The sequence below is a fragment of the Callithrix jacchus genome, chromosome 11, assembly GCF_049354715.1.
Source record: "Callithrix jacchus isolate 240 chromosome 11, calJac240_pri, whole genome shotgun sequence".
Taxonomy (NCBI): Eukaryota; Metazoa; Chordata; class Mammalia; order Primates; family Cebidae; genus Callithrix; species Callithrix jacchus.
The window spans coordinates 53,474,685-53,488,662 of record NC_133512.1 but is presented as its reverse complement, the minus strand read 5'-3'; the positions used below and the strand labels follow the sequence as shown (position 1 = coordinate 53,488,662).

General features: G+C 39.6%; 1 protein-coding gene across 8 annotated transcripts in view; it reads right to left on the bottom strand.

Annotated features, from left to right (window-relative positions):
• SLC25A13 (solute carrier family 25 member 13) overlaps nucleotides 1-13,978 on the bottom strand; it is a 210,676-nt gene that overhangs the window by 68,234 nt on the left and 128,464 nt on the right. For 4 of the 8 annotated variants that reach the window (XM_054237282.2, XM_078342732.1, XM_035253818.3 and 1 more), the window contains 5 exons: nucleotides 13,626-13,764; nucleotides 12,796-12,889; nucleotides 12,499-12,583; nucleotides 8,826-8,913; nucleotides 8,175-8,333 (listed from right to left, as the gene is read on the bottom strand). In XM_054237282.2, the coding sequence (XP_054093257.1) occupies nucleotides 8,175-8,333; nucleotides 8,826-8,913; nucleotides 12,499-12,583; nucleotides 12,796-12,889; nucleotides 13,626-13,764 (565 nt within the window). The remainder of the gene's footprint in view (nucleotides 1-8,174; nucleotides 8,334-8,825; nucleotides 8,914-12,498; nucleotides 12,584-12,795; nucleotides 12,890-13,625; nucleotides 13,765-13,978) is intronic. The other 4 variants (XM_078342730.1, XM_078342735.1, XM_035253819.3 and 1 more) reach the window with 1 other exon arrangement.

The following is a 13,978-nucleotide window of genomic DNA, read 5'->3' as shown; positions in this document are numbered from 1 at the left end:
CAATGAAAAGTCAAAGAGGTGGGAATTCCAATAACCCTCCTTATAGCTTGACCTCAGAGGGAGGAGAAGTAGCATCGTCCAGTAATGCCTAAAGCAGAGAGTCTAGGTGAGGCACTTCATTGTGACCACATTTAAGTCTAAAGTACATATATATCTGACATCTGGGTAATTCAGCAGAAAAATTAGGTTTCTAATATAAGATGTTTCTGTTGGGTCCTGGAAATTCACTTTAACCATCTGAAACAGAGAATGGATGTGTGTGTGGTTTCTAACTTGTCAAAACAGCAGTCTATTTTCCAACTGCCTCAAATGAAATTTATTAGTGCGGTTAGTTTTCTAATCTTCTCCTTTTAGTTTAGCTCCATCAGCACATATGGCAATACTTCCTTGGCAACTCGACTCTACTAGAAGGCTGCTAATGTGAGAAAAGATTTACAGGGCACAGTATTAACGTAGTATTTTTGTCTTCATATTTCATGGGTTGGAGATATAAATCACACTATCCCCTCTGAATCCAGTCCCTTGTGCAAACCAAGGAGCTGGAGGTATGGGGACCAAGCCCAGATCAGGAGCCTCCAACTTGAGCTTCATAGGACATCCCCAAAAGAGGTTCCTGGGACCACTGAGCTCAACTATAGGGCTAGCATGCTATTCTTAAGAATATGTTAGAAATATAACTAGAGTTTCAGGGTTGGAAGGGATTATGAAAAAAACTCATTAATAATGCCGGCCTAAATTTAAACTGATTTTAGGCTATTTCCAATGGGACGGCAGCAAATGAACAGCCTGGGGCATGGGCTTTGGAAGTGGATGGATCTTGGCTAGAATCCTAGGTCTGCGCATCTTTCACACTGAATGATCTTGGGTAGTCATTCTTTGAGTTCTACATTTGCCATTAGTAATTAACACATCTACTGGTTTATTTTGGTAATTATATGAATAACTATACAAAGAATCAGTCACTCTTTACCTTATATATTATGCATTCAAAAAGATATAATGCTTCTTTCTACCTATATTTTCAAGACATAGCCTTGATTTCGTTTGCAAGAGGCAATTCAGCCTGAATCACGTTCACGGTCCAGTAATAGGTAAGGAACATCATGCTATGCTCATGACATTACGCCTATCTTAGAACAGCTATCCTCAAGCAGTGAGAGCACATGTGGTCTGACAGTCCAAGGGCCTTGCATTCTTTGGGCAAGGTAAAGTAGTATCATAGACAAAATAACATATTTCAACTATGTTTTTAAGCTGAAATGAAATATTTTAGTTAAAAACTTAAATGATCCTCAACCTCTCCTGACAAGCAACTTTTCACAACGTAAGTTCTACCAGGTGACAAAAGAACCAAATGATTAGGAACATGGGGTTGGGGTCAGGATGCCAAGCTTCAATTCTGACTTTGCTATTTGTTACCTGTGTAATTGTGGACAAGTTACCTAATCTCTTTGTATCTTAGTTTCTACATCTGTAGAATGGGAATAATCATGATACCATTTTCACAGGGTATGAGTTAATACTCACAAAACCCTCAGATCAGTACCAAGCACAGAGAGTAAAGCCTATAGAAACTGATTGTTGTTGTTGTTGTTGATCTTCGCCATCACTATCACTTATCCCTCCTCCTCCTTCGTGGAAACTGGGATCCAGAGAGGCTAAGCAGCTTGTTTCAAGTCACTAACTTGTGAGTGACTATGTCATAGCACTCAGAGTTTAATTCAGGCCTGCCAGGATTCTCCCAATCAGGGGTCTGTGCTCCTTAATTCTCTGAGGTATCCAGTTTCCTCTAATACACTTTTTGCTCCAATGTCCTCCTCTGCCCTGGAGATGCATTTCTTCCAGACTAGACTGTTCTGAAACTTTTCTCTGGGTCTCAGCTCTGGCTGGGCCAGCACCCTACACCGACGGACCTTTTCACACAACAAAATGACAGTGGCCATGTAGCAGGCATCCACATCATGCTTCCCTGTCTCTCCAGGTCATGAATATTAGACTCCTTAAAGCCCCAAAGGCACTGAATGTCAGAGACAAGCTGCAGGTTATAACCCAGTGAACCAGTGAGAGGAGGAATATACTGGGAAGGAGGCGCAGGGTAAGGAGCAGGCTGGAAGCCAGGCTGAGCGGCCACTGTAACCCGGAGTGGCCAGAGTGCCAAAGAACCATGCTGGGCAATGTTAGCAGGGCCACAGAGGTGGAGGGGCCACTACCAAGGAAGAAACTTGGTAACTAAGGCAGGAGTTACCATATCTATCTCAGCATAGAACTGAGACGGGGCCAGCCCAGCCCAGAGAAAGATAGCTGAAAGCATATAACACAGGGTAGAAGGTATTCAGGGCAGAGACAAGCAGTAAACTTTGGTAGGAAAAATTAATCCAAAAGACACCCCTTTTCCTATAGCTGAAGCCACAACCAGCATACTGTTGTGTTATCTAGTTTCCACCTGGTAGCAACCCCTCCGATGTCAAATTCTTACCCTTCTGACCTCACTATTGAAACCAGAACACTTGCCCCCATCTTCCCTGAAAACCCACTTTGCTTTCAACATCAGATTAACCTTCATTCTGCAGCTATCAGCACTCTGTGCGCCCTGCCTTACAGCTTTTATTCCTGCTCTTGTTGCCATGCCCTTCTCTCTTCACTTGCTCGAGCATTCTTTCCTCCCTCCTCCTCCTCCCGTTTCTGTCTGCTTTTGATTCATATTGCCCCTAGGCATGAGGCATTTCCACCTTCCTAACTACACTATCCCCTTTCAAAGCCCTCATTTCAACTCAGTTCTGCACAGGCTCTTTGGGCTGCTACCCCAAGGTGGCTGTACAGTGGAGCGGGGGAATTAGTGAGGGACAAAGGCAGAAATGAAGATTTAAATGCCACTTTATCTAGGTTAAATGTTTTCCACTCAAAATTTCAAGCACTGTTATCTTAGCCATGGCTCAGGATGCCTTTGGGAGACAAAGTGTTAAAACATAAAATGAGTGATTATGATTATGGTCTAGAAAAAATCAGTTCCTCAACTCCTCTATTCTGGGGCTTTCTAGAAGCAAACATTATTGGGGAAAATGATCAGATACTCCTTTAGTTTTTCATCATAGTACATGAGAACTTTGAGGATCCTGGTTATCTTTTCTTCCATCCAAACTACTTCCCTCCTGCTGAGGTTTAATCTATCTCCCTTGTTTTAATCTCAGCCACAGTCGCTGGTTATAAATTATTATTCTTGAGGTGTGGAACTAATTCATTCATTAACCTCTTCTCTAGGATATCTATACATCCATCTTTTTGTCATCTTTTCCAGTCTTCTAAGGTCATCAATTGTTACTGTAGCACTCTTAAGCCTCTAAGAAAGAATACTCTCACCCACCTTAGATCCCGTGGTCACCTTAGTCTCAGATTACAATGCCCTGTGCTCACTGCAGTTGGCTCACTATAGATTTCTGGAGGCTGGATAACCCAATACATGATCTGTTTAAGTCTTTTGCTCATTCTTATGTGGCTTCCTATAACCAAATACACGTCTTCTGATCTTTTTACAGTTTGGTGCTCTAAATGAAAATGTACAGAAATTGGCCAAGAAAATAAGACTCCAACCTATCCATTTTGCAATCATTAAAAATTCTGGTGGACATGGATGGACATGAGTGCAGTTCACAGATTAACTGTGGTTTGTTCCAGGATGCATGTGTTCTTAAGTAATGCAAAAACAGTCATGGAAATTTCAATCATTTTATTTTGGTGCCAGAATTTTAAAGTTTACTTTTATCCACATGAATTATGCAAGAAGGAAGAATCTCACTGCGAATCTAAATAATTTGGATACTCCCTTTTATAGTACCATTAACAATAGGAGACCTGGCTTAAACTAGCTGCCTGCCAAAACTTCCCTCTCCAATACAAAATACAAATCTATCAATAACTTCCTGAGATATCACCACAGCATCCTCTAGATGTCACCTTGAGAACATTCCAGGATGGAAGATGACTGCTTTGCACTACACAGACAACTTGAAATAGAAATATTTACAACTCTGCAAGCTTGGATCAATGGGCTGATTAAAAAATGCTTTTTGCCAATTTCCTCAAAGGTTAAGCACTGCTCCAAATTAAGCTTAATTCATAAAATGATAGAAATACTCTTTCTGGAAGATTTACTTCAGGGCTTCTCCCATCAACAGAAAACAAAAATCTTCCTCTTAAGAAGTATTTCTGATGGACCCTGATTTCTCTTGTTTTTTTAATTGAGACAGAGTTTCACTCTTATCTCCCAGGATGGAGTGCAGTGGCACAATCTTGGCTCACTGCAACCTCTGCCTCCTGGGTTCAAGCGATTCTCCTCCTCAGCCTCTAGCTCGGATTATAGGTGCCTATCACCTTGCCTGGCTAATTTTTGCAGTTTTAGTAGAGATGGGGTTTGGCCATGTTGACCAGGCTGGTCTCGAACTCCTGACCTCAGATGATCCGCCTGCCTCGGCCTCCCAAAGTGCTGGGATTACAGGTGTGAGCCAGTGCACTCGACCCTGATTTCTCTTAATCCACTTTCTTTCCCCTAAGATTCTCCCAAAACATTTTCCAATGTCTAAGGCTGCTCATCTCATTACCTGAAGCATCTGAAGGAAAAGACTGCAACAAAGTTTAAAAGCAGAAATTAGTTATTCCTGGAACATTAAGAGCATTTAATTATGGCTGATTACCCAATCAATTGTTTCTCTTTAATATGCCAAATCTATAGCAGGCCAATGACTGACTCATTTGGTCATGCAGGTCATTCGAACCCAATGAGTTGTCAGGTAATTCATTAAGGATTTCAAATACCTGAGCGCATTAAATCACTCTGAAGACTGGAGAGGAAACAGAAAGAATTTTACAAGTGACTTCAGGAAGACCTGGATTATCTCAGGTGTGATTTCCCTTAATACAAGACAGGCTTAGCCTGGGGGTTGGATTTTCAGAAATTACAAAAAAAAAAAAAAAGACTAGAAAAATTCCCCATTTTCTAGGAAAAAAGTAGTTTGCATTGCAGAGAAGCTTTACAGGGCCAGACTTTTCCAGCAACCAAAATTTACACAAAAACAGGAGTTAGGCTTCTGGAAATAAAGAAACAGAGTTATACCAATACATGGAGAGCAGGAATTAGCCAACTCACAATACTACCTCTCATGACTCTCTGAGGCACATTTCTGTTGAAGAGTACTGCTAGATATCCCTACAGCTTCGGTATCAGCCTCCTTGGGACTATGGGGCAGTGATTCAAATGTGATCTCTGCAACTTCTGCAACTGTGTTCTGATGTGGACAGCTGCCAGGGAGGCAAAGAAAAAAATTTGCCGTGGAGCACTACAAGAGTTCTTTAAAAATAACCTTCATTCTAGCTCCACAGGGAATGCTTTTAAATACAAAAACAGCTTCTGATGTTCTTTTTATAAGAAAAAGAGATATTTATTAGCCTTATAATAAGATCACATGCTACAAAAACACCTTCTTTGAGACCAGTTGCCAACATTTTTACAAAGTATACACAAAGGTAATTTTAAAATAGGAGAGTGATCTTACAAATGCAACGTTCCCAAATTGTCCCATTCAGAAAATATGAGCAATTACATGGGCCTTGACAGAGAAAAATTACATGTTAAGCAAAATTCTGGAATACTAAAAAATATGCTCAATATTAGAAAACATGTTTAGAAATTAAAGGTGTATTCTGATACCTTCTCAAATATTGCTGGGTGAAAGCATTAACAGCAGCAATACTATATTTTCCTAATTTAAACTTAACGGTTATCTCTTGGAATAAAATAACTTTAAAATAAAATTACATTTTATGAGAAATGCACAAAGAATCACACATAGGTATTTCATAATTTGACTCTGTACACAAAGGTGATAATACTGAGTCTCAGAAATATGTCAGGTTTTCTTTACATATGTTGTAATTTTAAAAATTAACAACAATGGTTTCCCATGAGTTACCTATATTATCATCTGATCTCTCTCTTCCCCAAAAAGCACTTACAAATATGCAGTTATATACAATTATTAATTATTGATGATATACAAGAAACTAGAGAGAACTGATCCCTGGCCAATCAAGAATAGGATAAGTCATTTCCATGGCAAAATTATATATCATTATTATGTTTAACCTGAACTGTTAGTCATCTCTTTGCTCTCAAGATGATCCAAATCACAGAATGGGACTAAACAAAAATTTTACAGTAAATCTTTTGTTTTAAAATTGTTTACTAGAAAAGATATCAGGAACAAATGAACACAAGTAACTCCTAGAACTAATCTTATATTCACCCTCTACTTGTCATTCTGACAGACAGTTCTGTCTCTTGCCCTTAGGGATGGGGCACCCAAAGATAAATGGCCATTTCTAAACCAAGAAAAGTGTGAAGAGCTGCCACTTGGGTGTTTACAGTGAGCCTCTGTCTGTATCTAATATACTGACTTACTACTTCTTCCCTGAGACATTAAAAGCAGTCACTCCCATCTTACAGATATAAGAACTGAAAGGGCAAGAGTAGAAGCCTCTTTTCAAAGCCCATATTAGCTCAGCACTAAGTACTCAGGCACACTTCTAGCTGCCAACAGTAGAAGCTGCAAAAGGAAAATAGATATAACCGAAAACCAGACCTCCTAGATATGGTTAAAGATCAAGAAAAAAGGGACTAAAAGTAAAAAACAAATCAACTTAAGCAAATTAAAGCCACTCAGCAGTTCTGGGAAGGGTTCTTACAATTCTAAAGGCACCCTTGACATTTAATCTAATACCAAGAAAAGCTCATAAAAGTAGTTTATGAAGCAATGCTCAGATGTCTGTCCAGACTTGAGGCACAGAGATTTCCCTCCCAAAAACCACCCATATGGACAGGTAAGGGGGTCAATTTTGCCTGACTCACTGCAAAGTAGGAACTGTGACATTAACCTTGTACTACTTGGAAGCCATTTCATTTGCAAAGTTGTTGTCATCAGGGAAGAGAAGTATTTCAAATGGAAGGCAGTGACCCTGAAAGGGTCATCATCAATCACCTGAGGTCAAAGACCTTCCAAATTGTAAGAAGAGGCAGGGGATAAGAAAAAGAGGGCAGAGCAAAGATCAAAAGGCCTTTGATGGGGGCTATCTACCTACACAATAGGACCTGCAAAATGGAACTTCTCTGGAGTTTGAAACTTTCTGGCTTCTAAGATGAGAGGTTTCAAGAAAGGTTTATCTTTTTTGTTTTTTTAACTTGGGTGATTAATTTGAAGACTAGAGTCAGCAGATGGCAGAAGAGGCCCAGAGGCACAGGTTTCCACAGGTCTGCCAGTTTCACTGTCCCCCTCGGTAGAGTATTACATACTGTTTTTTTCTTCTAGAGAGAGCATCAGTAGGGGAGAGGAGGGAAGACTGCTAACTTTGCAGTTGCCAAATTATAAAGCAGCTGAGTTTGAACTGCCTTGTGATTCTGTATTTTAACTGATGCAGAATCACTTTTTCCTTCTTGTAGAAGGCAATCACCAACAGAAGAGTTGAGAGGTCTCCTTCAGCCAAAGCCAGCAGAAAAGCAGTCAGGGTCTGTGGGATCCTTTCCATCAGTGATGACATACTCTCTGCTACTACTTCCACTGCTTATTGAACCTTAGGTGGTTAAAGGAAAAGGGAAAAGGTGGAGACAGAGAATTACCTGGCTAGAGGGGTGTATGAATCAACTCCATTGGGTTGAGAGTCAGATGAAAAGGGGAAACTTTCAGATCAGAACGAAGCAGTAAAAGAGCTCTACTGAACCCTTGGTTACCTGCTTGACAGACTTTTTTATGGTATATTCCAGGAAAATCATGAATCTCGAGTAGGCTTTGTCCTGGCCCCAGGATACCTTTCCCTATGAACTGGAGAGTAGAGTATTTCAAGGATACAAATATGACCCTTTCAAAAACTCACAGAAGATGCTTATAAAAATAATTTATTATTTTAAGAAACAAAACATACAACGGAGCAATTAAATAAATTTCAGATTATAGGCTGTTTTGATTAGCCAAGCCCTAGATGCCTCCAGCCTACTGCCATTAGCATGGATAACTGAATCTGATGTATTTCCATTTTAATCCTGCCTCCCTAATTCATGTCAGGCACTGAGATGAGAAACCAAACCTTCGACCATCATTTCACCTTACAGGTAGTAACTGCTTGGCACTAACCTCTGTACAATCCAAAGAAGCCTTCATAGCGTAGCACTTTCTTAAAACAGTCAAAGCTGTTTTTATACATGAGTTCTCCCACAAAAGAGCCAGTTGATCGTTGGTTCTGCATTCGAGTTTTTACAAGATCGATAGGATACACAGCAGTGGCTCCAACAGCTAAAATTAAACAGTATCAATATCTCAGAATGAAGTAAGGTAGGTCAGAACAAAGGAGAAGGTGGTTAAAGTCAAGGAAAAGACTGAGAAAAGAAATGTGTTTTGAATTTCAAATACGGATTTTAAAACAGTACTACCCTTCTTATATCTTTAATAAACAATTGTGGATTTTCATTCAAGTATCCCCTAATAAAAGGATGTCACAGACATTTTAAATTAAGGCACATTGCCACAGCCCAGCCTCATTACTAAGCTGTCTTTGAAAGGCCTGGTCTGCAGATAAGAGAAAAATGCCACTTGTTAAGTCCCTGATCATATGCAGGTTTGGGAAAAAGAGTTTCCTTTGCTCTTGCCCTACTCATAGGTAGAGACTGATAACTGGTATTGGGAAGACTAAAGAAGGCTTTGTCCTTTAACATTTCAAGATGGAAAATCAGAGAAAAGATAATAGAAATAATAAAAGTGAAAATTTGGCTCTCATTGATGACTAACCTCCAGCAACAGAACCCAGACCAAACCTGTAGGCCGACTCTGCAACTTGTAAAAGAACTGGTCTAGCTGAATCACCGGAGGCCTTCTGCTTCACATGCACAGGAATCAGAGAGCAGGAAAACAGGTGATAAAAAAGAAGATAAAACAAAAAGGAGCATACATTAATTTTAAACGTTACTCACTGGGTTATAAATCCATGATACAACTAAAATGTCAAAGAAAAATGTAGGAATGGATTTCATAAATTCTTATTAATAAAAAGTTTAGTGCTATTAATGTTTAAAATCAAATTTCAACATAATCAAAACCAACCTTTGCCAAAAATGATCTTATGAGCCAATTTTCAAATTCTCATCTTAAAAAAAAAAAAAGCACACTTAAAAACATCAATGAGGTCAGGCACAGTGGCTCACACCTGTAATCCCAGCACTTTGGGAGGCCAAGGTAGGTGGATCACTTTGAGCTCAGGAGTTCAAGACCAGCCTGAAACAAAGGCTAAAAGACCATGGTAGGTAGATAGATATTTGTTACATGATTCTCTTTACCTATTTAAGTGTTTGAAATATTTCCTGGTAATTTTTTAAGAAACAATTTTTAAGACTGTGCAAAATGATGTATTTTATTTTTATTAAAAGTACTTGTAAAGGGCCAGGTGCAGTGGCTCATGCCTGTGATCCCAGCACTTTGGGAAGCTGAGGCAGGCGGATCCTGAGGTCAGGAAAGCAAGACCATCCTGGCTAACATGGTGAAACCCTGTCTCTACTAAAAATACAAAAAATTAGCTGGGCGTGGTTGCACATGCCCTGTAGTCCTAGCTACTTGGGAGGGTGAGGCAGTAGAATCACATGAACCTGAGAGGTGGAGTTTGCGGTGAACTGAGATCACGCCACTGCACTCCAGCCTAGGTGACAGAACAAGACTCTGTCACACAAAAAAAAGTGCTTGTAAGATGTGTACATATATATGTATATAAAATTAACACTAACATTCTGTCTCCCTACCACCCAGAAGTACTCAAAATATTTACAGTAGCTAAAACGTGGTGGCTGTATTACTGTTAATTGTTACTTTTTCTCTTTTTTTGTTCAGCTTTTCTAAATTCATACTTCGGGTCAGTCAGTCATTGTTTTGCTGTTCTTTTGACCTATTATCCTTACAGGGTTTTTGATGCCAGAACATTTCAGAGTGCTGCACTTCTCTGTCTGCACAAATAAGATGGTAATTTTATGTCACAGAGAGTTGTCAAATGAGGGTGACATATAGTCAGTGCTTAATAAATACCTGTTGAATGAATAAATACATTCAATAAAATTTGTTTTTGAGAAGTCATGATAATTAAAATCAGTGAACAATGAAAATAATCACCTAACCCAGCTACCAACCCACTGAATTTTAGTTGCTGTCAATGAAACACAATTCTAATACAATCAGATCATTTGGAATCTCCTTCAAAGTCACTTAACTGAAAATAGCTTTACATAGAAATATGCCTCTTTAAGATACAAAACATTTCTTCTGCAAATTCTATGAGTTGTTTCCAACTCTAACCCTATATAGATGGAAATCAATAGTACCTTCATTTTGACAGACACATTCAAAAGAAAAGCAATATTTTATTCACAGGGATATAAATATGCAATACTTAGAAATGTTCCGGCATCAAAATAATGAGTGAAATTAATCTAAAATAATAGGGGGAGGGGAGGAGGGACCTAGCACCACCACTAATTCCTCTCCTAAAAGACAAATGAAATCCTAGACTTTTATTTAACTTTTCCAAAGCCAGAACTATAGCATGTTCTTAAAATAAGCCAAAACTCTACTCCTTCACCCCTCTGTCCGGAATAAATGCTACAAGTGCTGCACAGTGCTGGAAGAGGCAGCACTGTACCCACAGGTGGATGACCTCCCTTGCTTGAACCCCACTAGGGTTCATGCAGCAAAAAGCCTGTTCCAGGTAAGGCCACTTTGAATTGCTCTAAACCTCTAAGCAGCAGCCAATCATTTCCTGCTGTAAATCTCATCAATCTAGTCTAACCCTTTCATGGCCAGTATCAACAAGCACCCATCATAAACTCTCAAAAGCTGCAAAGAGCATAAAGGAAAAATTGTGGGAAGCTGCTGCCAGCTGGAGAGTAAAAGGAATCTTAAAAAAAGTCTCTGCTTCTCTTAATCCCCAAATTTCTACAATAGCTGGTGGCATACAGACGAAGAGATAATCATCTCCTAAGCAGTGTTAAAAATCAAAGGGAAGGGAGAGCAGTGCTGCTTCCACCTCTGCACGTGATTATACAGTTCTTTCTCCTGCACTCAGAGAAATCGGCTTCCTCTTTTAACCAAGGCCAGCTGGTTTTCCAGAGGTGCTCGTTAGCATTTACTGAGCACACACCCACTACTTTGACTTACATGCTACACACAAAACTCACCGCTGCATTTGGGTGGGAAAGAGCTAAAAGGAGGGGGCCCTGGCTCAAGGCCTGACAGTCCTAAAAGTGTAGCCCGCATCAACCCATTGTGGTCACGCTGGCGTCTCTGCACAAACCCAGAGCTCCACACCAGAAACTGTTAAGTCTCACAGAATTCAGAGATGGCTCTGTCTAAAAGGAGGTATTTTTCTAAAAACTATGCTTACCTGTGAGTGGATTTATTTTACAAACACCACGTAAGCACAACACATGCTATGAAGGGTTTTCTTCTCTAATCCTGATCTACGGAAAGCTGGGCAAGAGTTAAAAAAGGAGGTCCCATGTCTTAAGTTTCTGACTCCCACAACTTCAAGAGATTGGTTTCTGTTAACCAAAAAATAAAATTTAGCATTCCTAAAATTGTTTCCACATAACTTATGAATCCTTGCACAGAGAAAATATGTCTGAAAGCCTTTAAACTGTAACTTCAGACTAAACAAAATTATCTCATTTTGATATTCAGAAAAACGGAAGGCATGGCAGTTAGACGATGCGCTGATGAAGGGCTGCGCCACAGAGCAGAGCAGACAGCTTTCCTTTAGCAACGTGCAGCTGCCGACAGGCACTGTGACACCAACACGGGATTCCTTCGCTGCATCTCTCAACATGAGACTCCAAGAAGGAAGGATAAAGGACCTCCTCCATGTTTTTGGAGTGGGCTTTTGATACAGTTAGGAAATCACCCCACCTTAGCAAAAAATTAGCAAATGCCAAAAACCTGTTCATCACACCTTTTTTTGTTTTTGTTTTGGAAACAGAGCCTGTCACCCAGGCTTGAGTGCAGTGGCACAATCTCGGCTCACTGCAACCTCCTACCCCCGGGTTCAAGTGATTTCTGCCTCAGCTTCCCAAGTAGCTGGGACTACAGGCGTCTGCCACCACACCCAGCTTTTTTTTTTGTATTTTTAGTAGAGACAGGGTTTCACTATCTTGGCCAGGCTGGTCTTAAACTCCTGACCTCATGATCCACCTGCCTCAGCCTCCCAAATTGCTGGGATTACAGATGTGAGCCACTGTGCCCAGGCTCTCATCACACCATTTCTGAGCAATTTCTCCTTACAGCCTTTAAAATTAGTCTAGGTTTTTGGCACAAAACAGAAAAATGATTAAGTCAGATACCAATGCCACAAAGGCAACGGCAAGTGGAATGGGGCTGGGCCATCCTGCCAGGGAAACACTGGAATGCAAGTTTGCTCCTCTTTGCTCACCTGCCTCTGGGCCTCAGCCAAGTTAAAGGGCAGAGTTCCCTCTTCCAGAGGAGCAATCCGTTCAATGTCTGCTAAGGTCATACGTCTGTAGGGGAAAAATAAACATAAGCAACAAAAATACCAATTTATTACAATTTATATAATAGAATTTAAAAATGTTACTTTTTTCATTTCCCATATTTCAGCATGGCCTTCAATTTGGCTTCTTTTTCTCCTGAACGCTGCCCTCCTCCTACCCCCACCACCTAACCTCCTTTTATTAAGCTAATTCAAAAAAAAAAAAAAAAGCCAACTTACCCCCTTGGCTCATATAAATCTGCTAACTGAAACAAGATGTCAACTTCCATGGGTGTAACCTGACCAAATTTCTGAGCTGCCAGAACAAACTCCTCTGTATGGAAGAAAAGTTAAAAGGGAAAGATTCAAGAAGAAATAGCCACTAAATTCAGCATTAACTCAAAACACTGGAATGAGTGAACTTCATAAAACTTTATTATTATCAGTTGTAGAGTTCAAGTCGATCAAAATAGGGTAAGAATTTTTTAGTTCTTGCATTCATTTGGAAAGGGTATGCAGAATATGTTCTTGAACATACAGTTTGGTGTCCTCTAATGTTGTTCATATTGCCAGTCAGGAAACTAAGGAATCATATATGAAACTTCATGTACATAGTTCCCAGGAGGTTATATTAATGAAGCTGTGGGATTCCTAAGTGAATTCTGTTGTTGTTTTTTTTAAATCCCATTAAAATGCTGATAATATCCTGTTCCAATCCTACAGATCAACTTACACTGTCACCAATACAATTTTGTGGAATTCCTCATGTATATCTGAAGGCTTCCTTAGAGGTTGCCAATTTAGCTCCAGTTGTAGCAAGATTTGGAAATATTTAAGAACCTTACCTGTTTTCCTTATTCAAAGGCTGTCTTCAGTTTACTTAAAACTTGGTGAAGATTGTTTTGTTTGCTTTTGTTTGATCAAAGGATGAAAAACACATGTTACCATATGGTTTATATGTGTCAATGGGATAGAAAAATCTATAACAAAAAGTACTCACTGCCTTCTTCACCCTAATAATAATACACCACAATACTAGCAGGCAAGAACTCAGATATATTGTCACTCACCTTTAGTCACCCCAACATCTTTCCTGTTGCCAGCCAGAGTGCTGTAGATCTTTCTAATGAGTTCCATGTTGTTAAGGAGTGAATTAAATCCATTAAAATAGGAGAAACTAACTTGACGGGATGTGGTACCTCCAGCAGCCTCAAATAAATTGAAAACAAGAGAGAAGAAAAATATACCAAAGATTTATAGATGATTCAGAAGTACACACATATAATACTAGTTTGAATGTAATCAGGAATGCATGTATAAGAAGAAATGACTACAAGTATTTCCCTCTTGCATTAAAAAAAAAAAGCTATAAATGATTTTTAGAAGCAACTGCAACTAATCATGACCAGCACTTGGACTCTCC